Source organism: Ixodes scapularis, unplaced genomic scaffold (genome assembly GCF_016920785.2).
Source record: "Ixodes scapularis isolate PalLabHiFi unplaced genomic scaffold, ASM1692078v2 PGA_scaffold6__148_contigs__length_123643588, whole genome shotgun sequence".
NCBI lineage: Eukaryota > Metazoa > Arthropoda > Arachnida > Ixodida > Ixodidae > Ixodes > Ixodes scapularis.
Window position 1 is genome coordinate 4,135,589 of NW_024609881.1, and position 23,753 is coordinate 4,159,341.

At 47.0% G+C, this 23,753-nt stretch overlaps 3 protein-coding genes across 3 annotated transcripts in view; 1 reads left to right on the top strand and 2 right to left on the bottom strand.

Annotated features, from left to right (window-relative positions):
- Positions 1–5,086: 5,086 nt before the first annotated feature.
- LOC121832847 lies at positions 5,087–7,061 on the bottom strand. Its single transcript, XM_042294404.1, has one exon. It carries the CDS (start codon positions 7,059–7,061, stop codon positions 5,247–5,249), a length of 1,815 nt encoding a protein of 604 aa, XP_042150338.1. The 3' UTR covers positions 5,087–5,246.
- LOC115331183 (mediator of RNA polymerase II transcription subunit 9) lies at positions 5,087–11,231 on the bottom strand. Its single transcript, XM_040499598.2, has 2 exons — positions 11,162–11,231; positions 5,087–7,313 (listed from the first exon to the last, which is right to left on the bottom strand). Exons 1-2 carry the CDS (start codon positions 11,221–11,223, stop codon positions 7,067–7,069), a joined length of 309 nt encoding a protein of 102 aa, XP_040355532.2. The 5' UTR covers positions 11,224–11,231; the 3' UTR covers positions 5,087–7,066.
- A 201-nt stretch (positions 11,232–11,432) lies between these two features.
- The window catches only part of LOC8037786 (VPS35 endosomal protein-sorting factor-like), a 92,305-nt gene continuing 79,984 nt past the window's right edge, over positions 11,433–23,753 (top strand). Inside the window, exons 1-6 of the mRNA XM_029993274.4 lie at positions 11,433–11,587; positions 11,886–11,982; positions 15,102–15,302; positions 20,715–20,859; positions 21,057–21,130; positions 23,255–23,383. Coding sequence (XP_029849134.1) covers positions 11,574–11,587; positions 11,886–11,982; positions 15,102–15,302; positions 20,715–20,859; positions 21,057–21,130; positions 23,255–23,383 — 660 coding nt within the window. The 5' untranslated portion in view covers positions 11,433–11,573. The remainder of the gene's footprint in view (positions 11,588–11,885; positions 11,983–15,101; positions 15,303–20,714; positions 20,860–21,056; positions 21,131–23,254; positions 23,384–23,753) is intronic.

Here is a 23,753-nt window from a genome sequence, read left to right on the forward strand (position 1 = left end):
TCTACTTCATGTTCCGCTCACTGGAACGTACAGCACCTGATCTCTCCACACTGCCATCTCCTTCCACATGGCAAACTCTTGCAATGGTCACCATCACCATGGCAACGAATCGGCTCCTGAATAGACGCGTACGTGAGAGAATGAGTCTGAAGCTAGCCACAGCCATCTGAATGCCGTCTGCCAGTGGCACTCCAGCGAGGGGGGGGGGGGGGGGGGGGTCATATTCTACTCCTAACCCCCCTCCCTCCCCCCTTGCCCTTTTTTTTTAAATTTGATGTTGCAGTTTGGTAGGGTGAGAGAAAAAAATATGTTTCTGCCCAACAGGTTGGAACCTTTCTGAAATTCAGTCTGCTCACTATCATCATTGGGGTATTGCACATTTGTGAGAACATGCTGTACCTCATTATGGCTAGTCAGCATACATTCATAGTATTTTGTTCTGTAGTGCTGAAAGCAGGTGTAGAAGAAAATAGTCCTGGAACAACTGGCCCCAAGTGCAAGGTAGAAAAAAATGGTGCCACGTTCACAGTGAAAATTCATTGAATTTAAATATGAGCTCCCTCGAGTAAAAAAAAAAAAAACTAAACATTCTTTTTTTTTTTTTTTTGCTTATGAACAAATTTATGCTGACCTTTTTTGTGCGAAATCATCAATTGGCATATTTGGCCATTGTGGCATTTATAAAGAATGCAAAAAAGGTGTAGTAATAGAGTGAGCAAAATTGACTTGGACATATTTCCTCTTTAGTTTGTCAAAATAAACACAGCAGTGACCCAAAAATCATGGTGTTTGCACGCGATTGAAGTGCAGAAAATGTAGATTTTTTTTATGCTCCAATCATTTCATACTTTTACTGAACAAATGCACCTGTGTGCCTATTTACACCAAAAATTGTTTAAAAAGTTGATTTGATGCTCAATTTAAGAGTTGCCGGTTTGAGATTTCCCTGTATGTATTATATGCTTAATTTTTATAAACATTTGAGACCTGCTAGTCTGCAACAAATGAGTGAGGTTTTTCAAACAATATTTTGATAAGTATTACGGGGACAAATAAGCGGATGCGGGGAAGTACCAAGTATTTTTCCTTTATTTAATCATTTAAAAGATCTTACTCAATAAGCAGTTTCTTAAAGTTCTAGGTTTCAAATATCTTCTGACAAAAGTCACCTCTCCGTTTTTATTTTTCGTCAGGAGTCGTTTGCAGCTTGCATGTATTCCTTCTCTACTTTCCCCTCCTTGGAAATGACAGGCAATAGCAAAAGACAAAACAAAACAAACACAAAATACTATACAAAACGGGCAGGCAAAAATGCTCTGTTCGACTGCACGAGTACATATAATTTTAATAGACCCTTTGCAGAAATCCCAAAAGCTCACGCGCGCCGCGTGGCAAACAATGGGAGTCCTTGGTACGCCCCACCCATCATCTTTCCTCCCACTACCACGTGGTATACGCAAGCAGGCGCAGGTTACCATGGCAACAACAATTGAGCGGCCGAGAGCCGAGTCAGACGAGCGACGAGCGCACGGAAATGGAAGAGAGGGTATCGCGTTGGCGGTTTTGCGAGGCTATCTCATCCCTCTCCTTTGTACCGGCTCTGTCGTCTGCTGCACTAACGCTTTGTCGAACCTAGCCAAACCCTACCACGTTTGCGGTGAAAAGAAAGTGGGTTAAGTGATACTGCCAGACGTGAAGGTAAGTTACGACGAACAATGTATTCAAAAAAGGAAATAGCTTCACCCGTCGCGATGCGTTTACACTGCCACTGCGCCGCCAACAACGTACAATGTTCGGGTGGGATGGGCGCATGACTGCGATGGCTGCTGGCGCGTGGTCACGGAGGCGCAACAAGAAAGCGCGTGGTCGCAGAGGCGCAAAAAGAAAGCGCGTGGTTGCGGAGGCGCAACAAGAAAGCACGTGATCTGTATAGAGGGTTCCCAAAATTACCTGCCATTGCGGTGCCGTGCGTTTTGATGAAATCCATTGAGGGGACAGCGAGAGCGGGGATCGCCAGAGCAATTCGGCGGTCTGTGTAAGGCTATCAGGTGCTAGCCGTTTCGAAGAGACTGACAACTAGAGGCTTGCACGGGCCGATGAAAAAAAAATACACAATCGGGTATTTTTTTGCTACCAAACCTGCGTATTGAAAAGAATGGAAAAATTAAAATTGCAAGCAACAGCTAGTAAACAAAAGAATGTGTCAAAGTTGAAAAGGAAGGGGAGCATCCCGAAAGGTTCAAGCTTTTAAGAAAATACCGACAAAGTTCTAAATTACCCACACCCACTACGTACAACCAAAAAAAATATGTAAAAAAAAAAAATACCGCTGGCTTTAGCAGTGGTCTGCGAGAAATTGTTTAGGGAAAGCACCTTTCAGGGGAACTTTTTTGCCGGCACTTGTTTGTACAGATGGCGTACTCTTGTAAGGACGCACATTGCGCAGGCACGCATGTGTGCGTGTTGCTGTGGGAGGTTACAGTACAGTGCTAGCAACACCAGCAACCAAAATTAATTACGGGGGGAACAAAAAAACGGACGAATACAAGATCTATTTTTTTTACTTCTGAAAATGCTGCACCGCTGGCACTGCTCTGGAAGAGCATTCAGTAGACACGTGCCTGCACATTACACACGCACACGCTTTCAGCATTTGGGTCTCCCCTACCACTGTCTCTTCTGCAACCTGCCCGAACAAACTTCTAAAAACGTAGCTGCTGCTAAAAAAATTTAAAAAATAATAACGGCCGGCTTGAGTTGCTTTATAGACTTGAACGCAAGGCCCGAGCCCGGCATGAGTGTAGCCATGAAGCACGAGCCCCTTGCAGGCATGTACCTGTGCAGACCTCTATCGACAATCTAGAATAAAAAGGCAGAGAAATTGCCTCCTAAGAAAGAAGTGGGCACTTTCACTCTGCTAGCTTCATTACCTGAAATAAATGGTGTGCCACTGTGAAATATGTCCACACTGCATGTTCGTGAAGTGGCATGCACTTTAGAAGTCATGAAAGGGGGGGGGGGTTTAGGACACATGTGGTTATAATAATTATGGACAGCTCCATGAAGTTGGGCTATCCCGCAACAAGCTCTGAAATCAAAAGACCACCCGGCAAACACAGCAATAGCTCTTCCTTTGTCAAATGCAAGCTCGTATACTGGCTCGCAGACACATCGGGAGTGTCGCTTGCCAAAAACTTTGGCAACAAACAAAAAAGCTATCTGTCTTGAAAAGGCTGGGTGCTGCCCCCCGAAAAAGGGAAAGGACAAGTGTCTAAGAACTACACCCCCCCCTCAAGGCGGATGGGGGAGTAGCCCTATGTAGTTGTACAAAGCGGGGACGGCTACAATTGGGAAGGAAAAAAGGGGGTCCTCTTGGCGCGTGACATGGCAGCCTTTGGATTCGCCGAGATTTTGTCTGATCCCTGTCAACAAGCCCAGAGTTACTGCATGCAGGTATTGTTGACTTTCTTTTCTCCATATCTGTCTTATCACTATCTCATTCTCTTCCTCCCTCTCCCCCATCCTTAGTTTTGCATTCTCTCTCTCTCTCTCGTTCTTTGAAGCCCATTGAAGTACTCAAATTCATTGCGCACCGATGCCGTTCACTCGCTGCAGCTTTCTTGCGAATGTGACTGTTTCTCCGTAAATCCGAGTCCAGAACGAGTCAGCCCAAGCCGTTTGAAGCAGCAGTCAAATACGATGCTTACCTGCTGCTCCAAAAAGGAGTCGAGATTTGAATTCAACGGACTGTGCATCAACACCGGAATCTGCAACTCCCAGCATTCGCGAACCGGTGATTCAGCAGACGCTATCGTCTTCAGCAGAATCGTCCGATTAATCCGTCAGTGCCGAGCCTTCCTTTTTGCATTTCCTGAAGCCAACTGGCCAAATGACCTCGGGATCTACGTTGGCAGGTCGGCAAGTGGGACTATTTCGGGATCACTCCGTTGACTAATTTTGTGCGCTGAATTCATCAGATTGATTACAATTTATCATTATTTTAGAGTAATGTTTAAGGGTAATTTTGTCGGCAGATGAAAACCGACAGGATGGGATCGGCATTTCCCGAGCCTTGAGCGTGCTCACGTAGGCAAACCACAGCAAGGGCAACAACTGCGTGCTGGGGGCATTCGAAAGGTGCCCTGCCATTTTCACTTTGCCAATGTCTGTAGGCCCATAGCTTTCAAGTTTTGAGCTGCGCCCCTCGTGAGCAAAATCAAATATTTATAGGTCACTTTTTGATTGCGTGTTCTTGGGCTCCCTCGCTTTGCTGAAGGGCGCTGCAAAAGAAAACATGAGCAAAACAGCCAAAAGGAATTCATTCTTGGCGTTTCGACGAAACGCCAAAACCACAAAACTGTACTTTTTTTTTCTTTTTAATGCGCAAGCCTAGCATTTTTTTGTGGCTTATGCGTGATTGAATGCCATGACGCTGCCTTTACAGCCGCGTCTTGCAGACGCCAAAGCCAACATTACACGGTCGCGTCTTGTGGATGCGCTCGCGCCCCTGGCAGACTGCAACGGGCCTATAGCTCCTAAACAAATTGAGGTCACCAATGTGAAAACCTTGTTTTTTAAACTGTACCCAAAATTTTCTTGATCTGGAAATGACCTTTGCCAAGGTACTTTGGCAATTTTGCGAGCTACCCATAGTCGAAATACTGGGTCTTTTACGCTTCTTGGCACACTCTTTATTAAGTTATCTCCAAATTCAGATTGGCTAATCTGAATAAAAAGGAAATGACAAATTAAGCTGATGTCAACACAGACATTCAAATGTCCCCGTGCTTCCCAGTGGCACGAGGTTGTATAAAAGGTCACGCAGGAGGTCTAAAAAAGATAAGCAGGTCTGGTCGGCCGCTCGTCCCCGCAGGAACCCATAACTCGCAAGTGGATGACGGGCGCCATCCGTCGTTCGACCATATTCAGCAATGTTCGGTAGCGCCATCTGTCGTTCTGCGCCAACGGTAAGTGTCGGGAACTTTGATAACTTTTTTGATATGCGAATCGGCGCTGCATGAATGTGATTTTGGTCTTTTTAGGATGTTTAGAGCTCATAGATTAAGTTAAGACATTAGAACACGGATCTAAAAAAGCACTTTAGTGCCCCTTTAAGAATGCACGTCCACCTCCTAGCCGCCTTTCTGTGGGAAGTCGCAGGTCCTGTCAAGAAGAGGTTTGCATAGCTGAACAAGTTTGACAGAGAAAGACAAATCGCCCCACCGAAAAGCGAGATGTCGAGGCTGTCACGTTGCAACAACCGCATCACCGCCGCCAACAGAGTGGTAAAATTGCGGGTCGGTATCACTCGCGCAGCGCTTCACAAACCGGACCCACCAGTCGTCTCTTTCCACACCGGGCAGCTCGGAGACCGCCTTGACCTGTCCAGGAGTCGCAAACACCACCTTGATGCCCAGCCGACGCAGCTGAACCACTTTCGCCCTCATGATCCCTCGCAATGCAGACTCCGAACCGCGCACCAAGACACCACCATCCAACAGCTCCACGCTGACAAACGTGGACCGTGTGCTAGCGCGAGCACTGCCACCGCCATCCGGTCGCTGCTTCTGCGTGCCGGACACGGCGTCTATTAGCTCCCGGGAGAGGTTCAGCTGTTTACTGCCACCTTTCAGGTCGCGGAAGTCCAGGACCGGCCTCGTGGTCAGAGAAGACGGGCACACTGTGAAGGTCACGCCCGCCACGTGAATGTGCGGCAGGATGCAGCTGGCCGGCAGCCCCCTGGCAGCAAACAGGTCGGCCAAGTCTCGAAAGCAAGCGCGTTCGTACTGTGCCCGGTCTGTCCTCGAGGACGGCGGGTCTCCGAGGGGAGGTTTGCCCTTCAACGTGTCCCCGAGCATCACCGACGCCGACATACTCACAAACGCCAGCTGCTTTGACGGCTTGCGCAAGTGCGACGACACGATTGTGTGGCGCACGTCCGCGGACAGTGCCTCCTCGATCAGACGCCGCGGGTAGAAGTCCAAGCAGATGAATGACTGGAGCGCGTCCAAGACGTGGAAGACGTTGCTCGGTGCAGACCGTTGCTCGAGAAACTCTTCTGCTGTCTCCAAAATCCAGTTGTCGGCGTCGTGTCCGACATGCGCGAGCGCCCACAGCACTTTTGCGACGTCCTTGACCCTCGGCGACTCCGCGGGATGTGCCCGATGCCCGTCTCTGGTCGACCGCGGGTCTCGCAGAAGATCTGCAACCCTACGTTCGAGCCTCCAGAATGTGGGTTTGTCGTACGCCGCCACGCTCGAGAAGGCAGCCAAGAAGTGGGCGCACTCTGCAACCGCCAGCTCTCCGCCTACCTCACGGACGTACGCAGCGATCTCCGCTAAAAGTTTAGCGTCGTAGTATTCGCACGACCTCAGAAACTTGAGCGCCGAGATTATGTCGAACCGGTCGCCGTGAGACCTTAGGCCTTCCGCCGTGCTTGTCGCGACAGCCGCCAAGACGGTGTCATCTGCCACACGCAGCTTGAGCTTGAACAGGCTGCTGCAGAGTATCCCGACCTCCCTGAGGGCGCACTTCGGTAGCACCATCCGGAGACGGTCCGCCACGACATGCAGGAAGCTCTCGGGAGCGCTCTTCCCCAGGGACGCCAGGTAGACCAGGTGCACAAAGTCGAAGGTTTCGGCCGAGCAGGCGTATCGCGTCCAGTGTGGGACAACCTCTCGCAGGTAGCCCTTTCCGCCCAGGCTAGAGGCCCAGGCATCCATGAGCACCACGGAGGTTAGAGGGGGCAGGTGTCTCACCCTCCGGCAGCACTCGTCCTCGATCTTGCGGCCGTGGTGTCTGCCAAAGGAAGCGTCCTCGCAGCACAGTGCAGCTTCCACCAGTTCCGGAGCCGATAAAGCAGACGCGTCAAGGCGTTCCCCGCTCGAGAGGACAAACCGTCGCAGCTCAGGATCCGAGTGTGCTGTCGTTCGGCGGTAGAGGTCAGTCTCACGGAAATAGCCGAAGTAATGGTCGTAGATCTTTGGCCGCCCGTGGGCCCCCCTCGAAGCAATGACGGCAGTCAGCGCTTTGAAGACGGCCGCTGCACGGCACGCAAACATGGCGGTCACTTGATGTCGGGCGTGTCGAAGTGGCACATGCTCTTGTACTTGACAAGCAGCTCCCGCTTGCGGGCCAGCTGCCTACGCAGTGCCTCCACCCTGCGCAGCTGCTCCTCCCCCGTGTAGTCCACCCCGGGCAGCTTGTGGATCAGGTCGCGGCACAGCTGCAACTTCCCGCGGAGCTCCTGGATCTTTACCGCGCTGTCGTAGCTGTCCCGCTTCTGATTCGGGTCGTGCGAGTCCTTCTCGATGCTGCGCAAAAACAGAAACTCGCTTAAAGCTCCTGCACTTTTCTGAGCTATAAACTACATTTGCTAAATATTTGGGCTTTACTCCTCTTCACATGCTACTTGTTATCTCTAAATTCAGAATAGCAATTGAGAAAACGGCAAATAAAGGATATGCCATCAAATTCCCCACGCTTTCTGGCAAGGCGACGACACTAAAACTTGCACGTCGATGAGGCAGTAAAAAATGCAGTATGTCACTCATTTTCTTTCTTTCTGCTTCCCAAATCCTTCTGAATCGGTCATTTCTGAAAATGGTGGATCGCAGCACTTGGAACTGAGTTAGAAGCTGCTCATTTTACCGGACGTCAAGTGAAATGGAGCAAAAAAGGAAAGAAATCTTCAATACGAAACTTGACAAACCCTCAGCACCACCGGTAGTGGTAGGCACAATTTGTCCGTGACATTGATTATAAAGCGCTCTTTAGACTGGCACCAATTAACACGTTTTAAATGCATGGCATTTTAAATACAGGGGATGCAGTAGAAAGGAAAATAGATTAAAAGAGTGCAATTTAGGTTGTGACCCGTCGTATATGGAGAGGGGGAAAAGTAAACCAAGTTATACCGAGAATGTTCTACGCAAACGACATTGTACTGTTAGCAGATAGCCCGGATGTTACAGGAGGTGATTAAGATTTGCGGAAAAGAAAGAGACTCTCTGGGCCCGAAATTCACTAGTGACAAGTCAGGGATAATAGTTTACGACGATGAGAAGGGGGACCCACAGAAAATTCAAGACGTCTTAATAGAACACATAGAGAAGTATAAATACCTAGGAGTATGGCTGAATGAGGGACAACAATACTTAGAAGAACAGGAGAAAATATGCTCAAGAAAGGAAACCGGAATGCAGCAATTATGAAGCTTGGGATACTACCGAATTACAAGAGATATGATGTTGTTAGGGGAACATGGAAAGGAGTCATGGTGCTGGGGTTGTCTTTTGGCACTGCGGTATTATGCATGGAACCTTAGGTCCAGTCGAGCTTAGGAACCCGGCAGAGGAATGTGGGTAAACTGGCACTGGGGGCGCATGGGAATGCGCCAAATGAAGGAGTGCAGGGAGACATGGGCTGGACATCTTTCGAGGCTAGAGAGGCGATCAGTAAGTTGAAATTTGAACAAAGACTGGACATAATGAGGATACACAATGTGCGAGAAAGGCATATAAGCATCTATACATGAAAAGTCTGAACACCAAATGGACAAACCAAACCCAAAAACTGAAATTCAAATACCAACAGTCAAGTGCTGATGCAGAGCAGACTACCTCTGTGAAAAAGGAAGTAAAAGAAGCCGAGAGAAAGATATGGGAGGAAAGGATGCAGGGGAAATCAGCTGTAACTATGTATAGGGGACAAAAACAGGAAATAAGGAAGAAATATTGGCACGATAATTCACTGGGAGCTCGTTGTTATTCTAGGCTTGAACGGGGGTATTCAGAACTAGGACATGTAGGACGAAGTACGAGGAAATGGATATGCGCTGTGCCGTATGCCAAGGGGAAGACGAGACAATAGAACATCTGGTGTCGCAGGGCTTGCTCCCTCTCTCCCACAGGGGGTGATGGATGTAGGCAGAGCGCTGGGGTTTGCAGACGGGAATGAAAAAACAGATGATAAGTGCATTTTCATAACAAAGAGGAGATGGGAAGACTGGTGGAAATTATCTAGGAAGAATTCAGTGACATACAACAAACTGACACAGCTGGGGACGGGCGGGACAGAGAAACATTGAGACTCCCTCCCACAAGGCTCCGGCCCAATGTCTTCACCCCGTCTACAAGCGAACTCGGTGCCGGGGGAACGCCGACTAGGTCTGACCAGAAGGAAATTGGCGACCCCCTCACCGGGGGGAAGAGGAAGGTAGTGATGCTTTTAGTTTTTTTGCCCGATCCCCCAAAGGTCATTCTGGTGATATCCCACACTGCCTGGTGATGGTTACGAAATTGCAGAGGGTAAGCAATGTGGCAAAGGAAAGAAAACATACTTTTGGTTCTTAATTTTTAGGCTAGGTGGTGCAAGCTACCGCCCGTTATAAAGGGTACAGCCGTCAGCACGCATCCATCTATCCATGCATAGCATTCATATGGCCTTACGGATTTTGTGTCCATGGCACGTAGCCTCAACAACGCCAGTGCTGCATGAAACTGCGATGTTATTCCAAAGGCGCTATGAATACATGTGACATTATCATGTCAACTTACGTTACACCATGACATCACGGGTCACATTGACGTCCGGTGACACCGTGACACCGCATCACACGACACTGTGATGTCGGACACACCACACGACTTACATTGCGACGTTGCATCATCTGACCTGGTGATGCCACGCGACACCATGACGCGACTTGGTGCCAGGTGACACCATGACGTCACATGACTGGCAGCTTTATATATTGCCAAAGCCTTTGCAATAAGCCCTTCAATGGCCTCTTTACTATGCTTCCATAAGGATGAGTGCAAGGAGGTCATATAAATGCTGCGCACTTAGAACGTCATTAGGAAATGCGAAAGAGAAGGTCCCTTTTTATTCCTTCTCGTTTTCCATTTTGGGGACTTGGTGTTCAGTAAATGTGGGTTTTATCCGAATTTTTTAACTGCACCGATTTTCTTCGCTGAAATGATTTGCCACAGTAACGATGGTTCCAGAGGTCTTGCCTGTTATGCACTTCGCATATTTCTGTATAGCCGCTACTGAAGCTAAAAGTTGAGGTGTATTGTGTTTCCGTCCCGACTGCGTCCGGTTCAAATGGACCATTTATGGAAATCGCCGGTTAAGGACGTTTTGGTTGGAAAATATGCGAGCGCGTGTTTAAGCGATCCTGCTAACTTCGTTGAGCTGTGGTCACTTAAATTGGGCTCCCCCAAAAGTCGCTTTTGTAGTTTGTTCTAAGACACTTCCTTCTTGTCCTCCCTAATGCACACATAGTTTCCTCCTGGGAATCCTGGAACCCCGTTTTCTGACGGGTGGCGGCAGGTATTTCCACAATGGTGGATTATGTGTTGCCTAAAGCAGCTCATTGATTATATAAAGGGCAAAAAACAGACAAGGACAAGATGTAGACAGGGCAGGGCTATTCCTGTCTGCTTCTTGTACTTGGCTGCAGCTCTATGTTATCATACTGTTAAATTCGCCCACCTTAACATTTCAGTACTAAACCAACCTGTCTGTTTGTTCGCTTTTCCTTCGAGCTGAAACGCAGATTACACGATTGTTAGAGCTCCTAAGCAGAGTTTCGCGTCCGTTTTCCACGTGCCGCCGCGCCGCTATTCGCCGAGATCCGATCGCGTGAGGAGCCGGATTAAGTGCCGTGCAGGAAAGTAGACGTTGCGCGCGTTCCGGCCAACTCTACCTCGTTGGTCCCGGCGTACGTTCCCCTACTGTTGAGCGCGCCGCGCGCTTCGAACGCGCGGCGCCGCTATTCGCCGAATTTAGTCACGTGAGGAGCAGACTCCGAATGCCGTGCAGGAAAGCCGGCGCTACGGGGATGAACGCGCAACTCTGGCTCCCATAGGAAGCCAGAGTGACCCTGAAGCGCCCTCGTCGTCCTCGTGTTAGCAAGAAAGCAGCGCACTGTCGCGAATCACACAAGTATGCCGGTGTAATCGGGAACCTTCGGAAGACCATAATCACTACTTACACCGTGATCGCTACTAACAACGCGAAGACGGTAAGGAGGACCGGTGCAAACAAGCGCCATGCACCCCCCCCTTTTTTTTAACAAAAAAACTGTACAGACATCTCGGCAAGCGCTCGGAGTCCAGTCGACACCATCAGAGAGTTACGACGGATCTTTACTTACCTTCTAATAACGTCGTAAATAAGGTGCAGAATCTCGCCGCTAACTTCTTCGATCGTCGCCATTTTTAAGCCGGGTCAAATAAACGACGATGATGATGGTGGTGGTTGCAAATTATCACTTTTTTTTTTTCTCGCCACCTTAAACCCAGTGTTTTAATACTACGCCCAAAGACGCAAAAGCTTATTTTTAACGTTTTAAGTTTAATCAATTTGATTGAATTAAAAATAACAGAAAGAAAAAAAATGCGTCCGCACTGGTCCGCACCAATCATCATCAGCACTCGGCGCTTCTCGGCTTGAGCGGCTTGAGCTTGTCCGCGGCTTCTCAGGTCCTTCACGACTGCTCACTCCTCATCGTCACCGAAATATTTCACTTTTCCGATGTTCGAGATTCACGGCTACGTGAAGTCACAATGACGTTTACGTGGTAAGTTCCCGATACAAGCAACGCACACTTATGTATCTGGAAATGGTGCCCTCGGTGCTGCAGTCCGCAAGCGCTGCGGGCGACCAACTTTCGTTTTAAGAAACGCCCACATCAAACCGGGCTCGTACAAGAATAACGTTTTGAAATTGCACGATACAATCAATGAGTTTTTGGATGTTCCGTAAATTTGGGTGCTTCGGAGTGCGGCTGGTGTTTCGTTGTTTCACGAGCGAGGAACTCGCACTGGAAGCACCACGATGCATCCTAATATGTGAACAATTCTCTCCTTTTTCGACAGGGAAAGCAAAGTGATCAATTACGAGGCTGAACGAAAGGAGCGGCGTTGCGCCTTGGAAGAAGTCACCGATCACCCGCTCAAGATCAGCGTCATCACCGTAAGTGGGAATTCTCGGCCACAGATCAAACTGGAAGCTTGGCCGTGTTGGTTATGTTAAAACTGGACAGAAGAGAGAAGACACACAATCCGTCACATACCTTGGTCGGTCGCTGTGCCATGATTTCCTTTCGGTTTGGGAGCATTTTCCACAGACCACTAAATTACATTTGTCAACCTTTTTTTTTTAATTTTTTATTTAAATTATTTTGTGTATGTTTGTGCACACACACACTATAATGGAAAACTTTGAAGCTTTTGGCATTCCTGCCAAGTCTCCCAGTGAATCCTACGCTGTCAAACGAGCCAGAAAAATCGGTGCCTGCACATTGAAAGCTCGAAGTTTCACCGAATGTGCATTGAGATGGTGCTTTTGAGCTTATAAAATGCTAAGCCGTAGCTCCCTTTTTGTGAAAAATGAGACTAGCAAACTTGCCACAGTTGACGGCGGGCAGTTTCGCAGCGACCTAGTTAGTGATGCTTGTAACACGTGGACCCATCTCCCGATAGACGCAGCGAGCAGGCAAGAGAGTGCATCGCCTGCTCTCTGAGCCTTTCAGGAGATGGCACCATGCATTACAAGCATTGCTAACTTGGTCGCTGCAAAACCGCCCGACGTTGACTGTGGCAAGTTTGCTGGTCTAATTTTTTACAAAAAGGCTATGGCTCTAAATTTAATTGGCTAAATTGTGCCACCTCAATGCACATTTGGTGAAACTTTAAGCATTCTATGCGAAGGCACCGATTTTTCTGGCTCGTTTTAAGTATAAACCCCATGCAAGTGATTTGGCGAGCGACGAGACAAGTGATGGTGACGAGGACCCACTGTCACTCGGCCAGTCGCTTGTGGCAAACCTCATGAAAGCAATGGGAGCAAGCGACCACTTTTCAGTGTTGCCCGAGTGCACGTTCGATCTGAGTCTTGCTATCTTTTGGGACGAGAGAACACGCGGCATGCTGGTGCCATTTATGAGGTGGCCCTGGAACCACATTTCACTGGAGCTAAGGTTTTCAGTATTTGCGAGATCTACTAGAAATGGCGTTTATAACAGTGTCAAAAGTTATTGGAGCCAGTAAAGAAAGAATGATGCGCAAAAAGGAAATGAACGGAATTGCCTAGTGTTTCACAGCTACCGGATAGATGGCGCCAGTCTGTTTTCCCGTCGTGAGAGATCACAAGTGGTAAAGGCTGGTTCGCACACTTGCACCTGTTTACGACCATGTGCCTCTTAAAACCTCTTACGACTATGGAACAAACTGGCACCACCTATCGGGTAGCCATGGAACACATGGCATTTTCATATATTTTCTGTTTTTTTACTCATTGTTTTTTGTTTTGTTTTTTGGCTTGGAAAATTTTTGACAATGTATAAACCAGAAATTTCCAATCTTTTTGGCTAAGGGGCCGGATTAGCTATATGTCACAGTCCCGAGGGCCGGAGAAAAAAAAAGATTACCCACAAACAAAAAGAAACTAAGTAAATAAACCTAGATAACCATTTAAACACACAAATTAATGTTAGAGTAAGTATTAAGAATCTCGGGCTACATGCCGTTCGTCGAAAGACCAAGGGCCCACAGCCCGAGATTTTTAATAAGATTCCACACAATCCGGGTGTGAGTCGTCCCGGCATCTAATCTGAAAACAGCGGCAAGTATGCAAGTTTGTCAAAACAAATTTATTTAGAGACTCTACTCTATGGGTACATCATTCATAGCGAAATATTTCGGGCGCACGTTGGGTGTCAATATCTGGATGTTCCTGGAGTCGCTCAAGAGACAGCAGGCACTGGCCAAAATGAAGCTAAGCCAAGCCGCAAGTGGAGTCTTGACAAGGATGTTGAGGAAGGAAGAAACACGGGACAAGCGCCATTAAGCAATTCTTCAGCGCTACGATGGAACCGACAGCACTGACACTTCGAGGTGTGCACCTGAAACATTTCACTATGTGTATATGTATCTATAGACAGTAGAGTGACCATTGCTAAATAAATTAGTTTTGACAAACTTGCATATTTGCCGCTGTCTTTTGAATATAATTACTGGGACGGCTCGTACCCAAGTTATGTGGGTCTCGGGGAAATCAGACAGTGTCTGTCGCGAAAGCAACAGCGATTCAACGAGCTGTTAGAAAAGACTCCAGCCATTTCTGTCAATAGGGCCTCACACAAGGTTTTTCATTTTGGAGCAATATGCTTGGCGCTAGAAAAGTGGCACGGAAAAAAAAAGTTATTTCAATAGTCTATTGAACTGTCACTGCGATGAATGCTACCAATTGACCTGCTACAAACGTTTTTTTGACAGACAGTCCTACAGCCGAAAATCTCCTTGATATGCTTGTTTTATATTTTATATTTAGTGAATTATGACCTTACACAACACTTGTGGCGAAGAAAACTTGCCAATCATAAAGCAAAGCGCGTAGAAACTTTGCCACATTCGCGCGGTGCAAAAGACTAATGAGAATAATAAAATTAATGCTGACAATATGCAATAGTTGTGAAAGAGGACACTAAGCGCAAAATATATGAGAATGCGATAAAATTTGAAGGTGGTTACACAGACATGGAACAGGGGACCATGTATGGTAATGCTGGTGATGACAATGTTCAATTAATCGTATGGCAAGAGGACCCACGTTACAATGCAGTTTCTCTCAGTCTTTCTGGTATCTTAGTTTGCGGATTTGGAGCGCGTCCCGGGCATCGTTTCTCTACGCACAATTTTTTTTGCACCGCTAGTGAAGTGAGCCATGGGCCGGACTTCATCGGAAAGTCCGTGGCTGGCTGCAGGCCGGTGGGAAGACCTCTGTGGGCAGGGTCTGGCCCGCCCTATTATAGACCCCCGTTGTAAACTACCGTTTTTCGTGATAGTACATACATTAGATTTTGAAAATACTGCAAAACCTTCGCTCTAGTGAAGTTCAGTTCCAGGGTTACCTCGTAGGTGGCGCGAACGTGCCAGCGTGTTCTCTCGTCGTAAAAAATTGCAAGAACTCTGTCTTGGGCAAACGCAAGTGTGTGAACGTACCTCGCGGCACTCGGTCGTAAGCAGACGCAAGCGTGTGAGTTGGCCTTAACCGGTTGCGGCTCGACCGTCACGGGTTTTCATTGTGCACAGTTGCAAGATGGCCGCCCGCAGCGCCGTTCGGGCACATCTAGCAGCAGCGGCTCGTCGTCCGCTTCGGGGACCCCCCGTCGGTCGTCCGCCACCACGTCCTGGGGAGGCCTGGACCCCCTGTCCAGCCTCCACCCGCTGGGCAGCGCCCTCGAGGGCCTCGACCCCCTGTCCATGATGAGCGCGGAGGACGGCGGAGAGAAGGTGCTTGCCAGAGCCACCCTCCTTTTTGCGGTTCTCTCGTGGACGCCGCCATTTTGTTGCCTCGTGCGGAGTGGCCACAAGGGACCCTTTTCAAAAGCTGATCGGGCAACATTGGCAGTTGCCGTTCCTTGGTTATGAAGCGTGTGATGGGATCCAAATTCTCGCCGAACGCTGACGTGGCGTTTGTTTTCAATATGATCCGAGCTGAGTTCACGCTGACACAGCCCTCGTGTCCAGTACATGCTCAGACTACCTGCTCAAACAATGGTGGACTAGTATAATTGGTGCAGCAGCTACTAGATGGTGTAAGCTTCTGAAGAGGATCTATGGGCGATGGTTACGATAGGCCATTCCAGAAATTCGCGCTGCCTCCCATCGTCTTTTCGGTGGACCGCCGCAATCCGACGTACGACTCGTGAAGGAGTACCCATAAACTGAAGGAGCGGTTCATGTTTGTTTCGCGTTTGCCATTTTGGAATGCAAAGGAAGTGGGACAGTCACAAAGCAGGGTAGGCATCGGCTTTTTGATTTATTTACAAATACCCTGTACATTTTATTTATTTACAGATTTACAGGACATTCCAGTCCACAATGGTAGCGGATAGGAGAGAATGTAGTAATGCTGTAGAGGTAGCCTTGGGCCGGGAGATCTCACACAAGTGGTCGAGTCTTGCCGAAATATAACTGGGAAAGCTAAGAAGGGACCCTTTTAAAGGTGCAGAATAATAAAATTTATAAAGAAGGCAATGCCGGGAAATTTTATGACAAGAAAGGTTGGGAAGGGTTAGTTGCGATTTCGTTGGAGTAACACTTGGAAAAAAGGGTGTAGTCGAAACGAATGAAATAAGCAGCACGATTTTGAACCGCTTCGATTGCATTGGGCCAGATTGGTGAGGGTGCCACATAGACGAAGCATATTCTAGTTCAGGGCGAACAAGAGTGATGTAAACAAGTCGTCTTAGGTGAGAAGGGACAGATTTAAAATTACGACGGATATAACTGAGTGATTGAGTCACTGAGCATTCCAGGATAGGTTAGGGGTTAAATGCACACCTAGATATTTATAAGAGGTAGCAGTCTTAAGCGCATTGCCGTTAAGTGTTAATGTAGTTGTGGGCAGGGAGCGTAAAGGATAGATGCATGCGCTTGCTAACAATCAAAGACATTTGCAAAGTCTGGCACCAGTTAGTAATTTTGTTAATATCATGGTCATTTGGAGTTTTTATTAGTCGGTAAATAACACAATCATCAGTGAAAGGCAAATGGATGACGAGAGTTGAAGAGGGAGGTCGTTAATATTGCAACGCGCGTTGCCGAGCAAGCGCGTGCGTAGCTGAATGGTTACTGTACGCGTGGAGTCTCCAGGTTCGATTCCTGGGAGTATAATCTTCTTTTATTCATTCTTTCAACTTTTGTTCTCGTAAGTTTGAGAACCTTGTCTGATCGAGTTACGAATGTTCTATGCGCTGAACGTTCTACGCTGAATCTTCCAGAAACCCGCATGGGTACAAAAAGTGCTTTGCGTGGCGAGCCACGGTCAGTCTTGCCCCATAGCTCAATAACTGAAGGAAATGTTTAGTTATTCGTCGCCTCATCAATTGTCATTCGTGACAATATAAAGTTAGAAAAAGCAATGGGCCTAGGAAGGTTCCCTGCGGAACGCTGGAAGAAACGAGAGCTAAGGAGGAAGCAGCATTGTTAGCTCAAACAAATTGAGAGCGTTGGCTAAGGATAGATTCAATCCATATTAAAACTTAAAATCTATTTTTAGTGGAGAGAGTTTAAACAATAGACGATTATGTGGGACTTTGTCTAATGCCTTAGCGAAGTCAAGGAAAACAGCGTCAGTAGAAAACCCAGAGTCAAGTTTTTTAAATAACTCGTCAGTAAGAAAAAGAAGCTGGGTCTCGCATGAAAGATGTTGGTCGTAACCATGCCGTGCATTGGTGAAGAAGTCGCAGCAGTTTAGGAAGTTAATAAGGTGCTTGTAGATGATATGCTCTAGGATTTTGCCAGAAATGCAGGCAATTGATATCGGGCAATAATTTAGTAGAGACGATTTACTGCCGGACTTGTGGACTGGAATAACCTTGTTTATTTTTCAATCAGAGGGTACAATTCCTGTTTCCAGGGGCTGCTGAAAAAGTTCAGTTAGGAACAGTCCAGATGAAAATTTGGTGTTGACAGTTTGCCATTAGTATTAACTATTCCACACAATGATGACATTTTGAGTGATTCTAGAATGTTGATTACACCATTGTAGTCTCTAACAATAGGATCCATTAGGAAAACATTAGAAGTTACCAAAAAAAGTCATCTATTGCCGTGGATGCAGTGAAGAAATTAGAAAATGCACCGTTAAAAACATTGGCACACACATCAATCGGTATATGTTCACTGTAACTATCAACTAGCTTGATGTCTGAATGTTTGTGACGTGTTTGCTCTGTTTTCTTAGCATTCTGAGCTCTCAGTGGTCAGAGAGACAAAGTTGAGTCACTTCCAAAATTTATGGGGCGTACAAACCGACCCGAGCGTACATCGGAACGGCCCCGTAGTTCCCCGCAACTCGCGGCGCAGTGTGGGAAAAATGCAACTTCATCAGCTTTGCTTACGTTGTCGGGAGGCTCGGTCGGTATTGTTTTGCTCGGTCACGGACTTTAAAGGGGCCCTGCAGTGACTTTTTTACTAATTTTTAATTTGCACCGAACCTGAGCGCACTGAACGTAGTAACTTAGTAAAACTTTTCTTTTCTCGAAATTCCCTTTATTTTAAAAGTTATAGGCAAATTAGAATTACAAAAACAAGCAAAAAATAACCTCCCTCGTGACGTCCTTGGTTGCTTGAGAGTGGCCGTGAACTAGAGGAGAAATAGTGAGCTCATAGAGCGCTCAAGGCTGCCGCATTCCGAGTCGACGGCGCGAGAGGGCGCCATTGAAGCGTGTTCTGGATAGGCTCTATGCAGCGGGCAGCCAGAGCGGCTCCCATTGCATTTGCTGCGCGATTAAATACTAATTCGGCATGACACTTCATTGGCCACAAACTGCAGCAAACACGGGGTAAAGACCAGTTCAGAATGAGAGCCACTTCTCGCTGCCATACCGCGAAACGGCCAGACCGCAAGGCAAAGCTTCTCGCCGAAGGCCTTCGGAACGCTCGGAGCCGGTCGGATGCTCCTGCCCAATTGACCACAGCGCCGCCGCGTACATCCGGGACCTTTCCGTGTCAACGCCTGATCCCACTACTCCTTTCTAGTATGCGCCGCCTTTTCCACCGCTTGGTGGCGGGTATGTCGACGGGTCATTTCTTGTTTCCGTACTTTATAAACTGCATCTGTTTCTTTTCTGATCTAAAAATACTGAACAAAAACTACTTTTATAAATAATTAAAACGGTTCACGCCACTTATATTTTGTATTTCGACTAAAAAGAAGCTTTTAGCGGCTCTGGCCAGTAGTAAGCCCAGGACCAAAGACGTCACATTTTGCGCGCTTTCGGTACCGTGGGTCGCCCTCGTCAGTGGAGGAGGTTTCCACGTCGCCCGGTTAAAATATGACGCACTGATATTTAGTTACTCTCCCCGTGCCCGCTGGCTTGCCCGAGCTCCAAGAGACTTGGAAACCGCGAAAAAGGTGGACGCTTAAATATGATTGCAGGGTCCCTTTAAGTATTTCCGGAGGACGGCGGAGAATTTCTTGTGATTTCAGGCAGCAACCCTTCATATAACTGCCAATGGTGGTTTTATTTATTGATTGATTGATTTAGTGTTACTGTCAGCCCTTGCTTTACTCTGTCTCATCCTAAATTGGACTAAGCGTCAAAGCGACAGGCTGCCAGGTTCCATTACAAGCTGGATGGAAACCAAGTGCTATGTTGCTTCGACTTGTGTATCATCGTCTCTTATCAGAAATTTCTAGCTCCTGGCATATTCCAGGTGCGTTTTGCGACACCTTATTTACGGGATTCTACGGCGGGAATTCCAGATGAAAATGCACAGCAGGACTGTCAACACGGAGCTTGCAGTAGGCTTTAAGTACAACCTGGCGCATTTGACTGCTGAAAGGAGCCTTCTTAAAAAAGCGCCTGGAAACTATAAGGCAAAGACACCGCACGATCAATACTGCTGGCCATTTTGAAAGTGAAAGAAGTTAGTGTGGGAAACACAAGACATCTGCTCTCATGCATGTGACACGGACAAGTTAGGTTTGGATTGGATTGTAATGGCTATATGGCAAAACGAACACATTTTCTGTAAGATATTTAATTCCTTTTTAAATAAATAGTTTATTCTTTTGTTTACCAATTTAAAACTGTATAGCAACAAAATGAAGTGGCAATACCTTTGTGGTTTTCATCTTTTTGGCCATAATACAATTGCTTTCTGGGCTGACTGCTTTTCACCACGGAGGCACATTTATTTTTTGTCCGCCAGCCTTTGGGCTTTAGTCCGTGGGCGAGACGGAGTATAGGGCTCTTACAGAGGTGGACGAGTACAAATAAAAAATAAGTTGCGTGTGCACAGTCACACTGTGTAATGCAAAAATATGCCAGCATAAAATGACTTAAACATGCAAGTTTGTGCTAAGTTTGGGTATCACAATGCAACAGCAAGAGGGCTGAAGTGTGGTTACTCTGAAGCATACAGTGGTTCTAGAGTCAACAACTTACTAAAGATTTAGAGTCGATTGCGAGCTCTTGAAACGGTTCGCTCCTGGAAGTTCGCTGGCATCGCCCGTTGACTTGTTTATTTATTTTAATACTTTTGGGACCTAGAGCGGGGGAAGGACATTAAAATTCACAGGGTAAATAAACATTGAAAATATAGAAACGAAAACACAATTTTTTTAGAAAATGACCAGTCCGACATGTCATTAGCAAAGATGGTCACTTTATGTTAAATAAATAAATCGGCGGTACCTTTACCGATGGTGCTTTCACCCCAATGGTATTCTTGATTCGTAGGAATTCATATGAGCCGGCGTTTCGCAACGAGGCGTGCCATTTTTAAGATGATGATCGACTCGTGTAGAAACGTATGAGGTACTGAAGAATTTTTAGTTAGGTGTTGGAATGATACATTTTATACAAAAGGCATAAACGAGGCATTTTCTCTCGCAAGAAAAGGAATTGCAGAAATAAATTGATTTTCATAGATGATACATAGTGGTACAATGAGAGTTACAGTATACACACGTGCTCCACAATTTCGTGGAACTTCGAGGTTAGTCACAAGCATTGGGTGGCGCAGACAGGGCTGCTGCGCTAATTCTAATGCGTCAACCAGTCTCCTATTTTTTTTTTTTTCGCTAACTTCACAAGCAGAACTTTGGGTTTTGTAAATGTGTTTGCATGGTATTGATCGCAGTTGCATCTCTGTAAAGTGAATTACCTGTTCCGCTCGGACGCCTTTCAGTCGGAACACTTTGCCACGAAGGGCAGTGGCGCCTTGGACGAGAGCTTCGAGGCTTGGGCCGTCAAAAAATCCGGTATCCTGGCCAAGTACTCCACGTCTGAGAAGCTCTCCATAACCACCAGCTTCCTGTCAGGCGGAGAGAAAGGTACACCTCGCCTGTCGCACCTTGTTCACTACGCCAACCTTGTCATGCCTTACTCGTCATGCCTACCACGTCATGCCTACCACGTCATGCCGTGCTTGTCTTGCCTTGCTCGTCGTGGCTTGCTCGTCATTCCTAGCTCGTTATGCCTCGCTCGTCATGCCTCACTCCTTCGTTTGACCCATGCTCGATCGCCGCAGTGATGGTGAAGACGCAGAGTGCGGTAACGGACAAGGTGAAGAACAGACTGGAGCAGCTCGACGACTTTGAGGAGGTATGCTGGGGGTGGTTGAATCACAGCGATGAACATACTTTCCAGTAGGTGGGTTATTTATGTAGAACCTCTCTTTAGTAAGGACTGATATACAGCATGAGTCAAAGGGATCATTGACTGTTTCAAAAGTCTGCATAAATCGGTTTCTTAAAGGGAAGCACAGACACTTCTTTCAAAAATAAGATAAGGTTGATTTGTGCGTAGTTTTATCTTGTGAATCTGAATCTGAATATTACGTTTGTGTTCCCCGAAAATGTAACTAAATGCGAGAAAACATGAAAAGCCTCCGACCAGTTGTTACATCATAATAGGATCTTTCGGCCACAAAGCGTATGTGTCTCGGTATATTCCAGGTATATTCCCCCTCACTGGCACCAGTCGTGATGTTTTTTGCTGCCCTTTTTAAAAATAGTCAGAGTGTGCGTGTATACCTTTGACAGGCGCTGAACATGCGCGAAAGCGGAGATTTCGAAAACTCCTTCTGTGACGTCACACTTCGGGAAGGATGGCCTTCGGCGGTACCTTGAAAAGGATCTTGTGCAGCCTCCTTGCACCGAATTATAAAATAATTTTCAAGATCCTGGAGGTCAGATGAAGACAATTTTAATATGTTTCCTCAAACACAAAACCGCTTCAGCTTCCCTTTAGCATGTCGCAATGAGATTTACCACAGAGGTGTCCGAAGGTGGTGAATCTTGCCCATAAAAATTTTACTGAAAAAACTTACAAAGTTAAAAATCAAGAACGTGAAATCCCTACCTATGGCATCCATCTGCTAATGAAAGGCATCTGATTACTGCTACAGCCGACAGACAGCAGTAGCATATCAACAGACAACTCATCTGTTTTTTTTGTGCGTTTTTTTCTCATTCTGTGTTTATTTTTTGTTAATGAAAATAAACAAAAACTTGGAGGACCCTTAAGCTTCGCCTTTAACAGTGGAATGCGATAGCGAAAAATATAAACATGTATGTTCCCACTTGTTCCCAAGCCGTGCAAGTGTGGCCTAGTCAGCAGCGTGTCTTGCTCGCAACCAAAGGGTTGTGGATTCAAATCCCGCCTAAAATTCTTCAAATTTTTTTTTAAGCAAATGAACAACTTATACGGTGAAATCGGTTGAGACACGAGGCGACCTTTAATTCGCATTACATGTCACGTTTGTTAAATCACTTTTATTTCATGCATGATGTCACTTTTCACATGAGCGTTGTGAATCGATTGAAATTCCTGCGCGAGGTCATCTGGTTGTGATGTCATGACCCTATCGACCAATCTATATTTTTTTCATCATGCCACCGACGTCGGATTTACTGCAACACAAGCTTCTTAACGCTATCGCGTTAAAATCGTGCACCTACAATTGCCACTAAAAAAAGAAAAGTGCATCACTTCTGGTTTAGAAAGGTCGTCTGCTATTGCCAAAGTTGAGGAAAGCGCCCATTGTGGGGTTGCCTGCAGTCTTACAGGGTGCCATCTGACGGCTAGGAGCACAGGCTAGCTTGTGTTTGTTGCCATGGCTACCTTGTCAGCTGAAAGGTTCCCGAGATAAAGTCACAGTGACAACTACTGTGACCTGTTACCGCTTGGAACTGGACAAAGCAGCGATACGACCCACGTATGATCATGGTGTGGACGTGTTTCATATTGTACACACAAATCGTGATGACTTTGTGGGAAAATAAGCAGAAGGTGATTACAGGCGTGCTTGTCTAACGAAAGGTGGCAGTTCTGAGTATTCTCGCATCCATCTGTCATCGAGCGCGACTCTTCTTCTTTGACTCACGAGTGAACTTTGTTTAATTTATACTATTTTAGCATTGCCCTAAAGTTAGAAGTTAAAATTAATGAGATTTTACTGTATTTGTTTATGTGCGCTTATAAATGTGAGTTTACCACGGTTTGCACCTATGCTAGTTCTGCAATCTTTGCTTAATTGATGTACTAAATATGGGCAATACAAATAAAACAACCGTCAAGTACTGATCTTTTGAATCCTATCTTCTTTGCCTTATGTATCCTCCACAATAACATTTAGCTGCGTATTTCGGTGAATTCCGGAAGCCAGGGTGGTCGTGTGCCGCCAAGGATAGTTCCCCACTGACCGGAGGTATTCCATGCCCCCAGGGTTCTGTGAAAGAGATGCTGAACCTGTCCCAGCAAGAGTATGTGACGAGGATCGAGGAGCTGAACCAGGCACTGGGGGAGTCCTGGGAGCAGGACCAGAGGGTCAAGGCCCTCAAGATCGCCATACAGGTGGGCATTGTCGTAGCAGCCGACCTAGAGCACTCAACGAGCTGCGCTTCGGAGCAGCGTTATGAGACCGACTCGGTCACGGAACTTCCACGGTGTGGGGTCCTCCTCCCCCTCAAGCCCGCCACCTGTCGTTTGAAGTGCCATCAAGAGGCTGCGTTTCAAAGCAGTATTCTCTGGAGACGCTACAGCGAAGTGCCATTGAGACGCCGCACATCAAAAATTCCGTAACAGTAGTTACCATACCAGCCACCGTCTCCCCCAAGAACGGGGGCGCTTCGATCGACGGGAAACTGATCATGGGAGGTGAGGGGGTACTGCTCGTGGAAGCGGCATCTATGGGCAGTTCCGTAAGCGATCTAATAACGTCGAC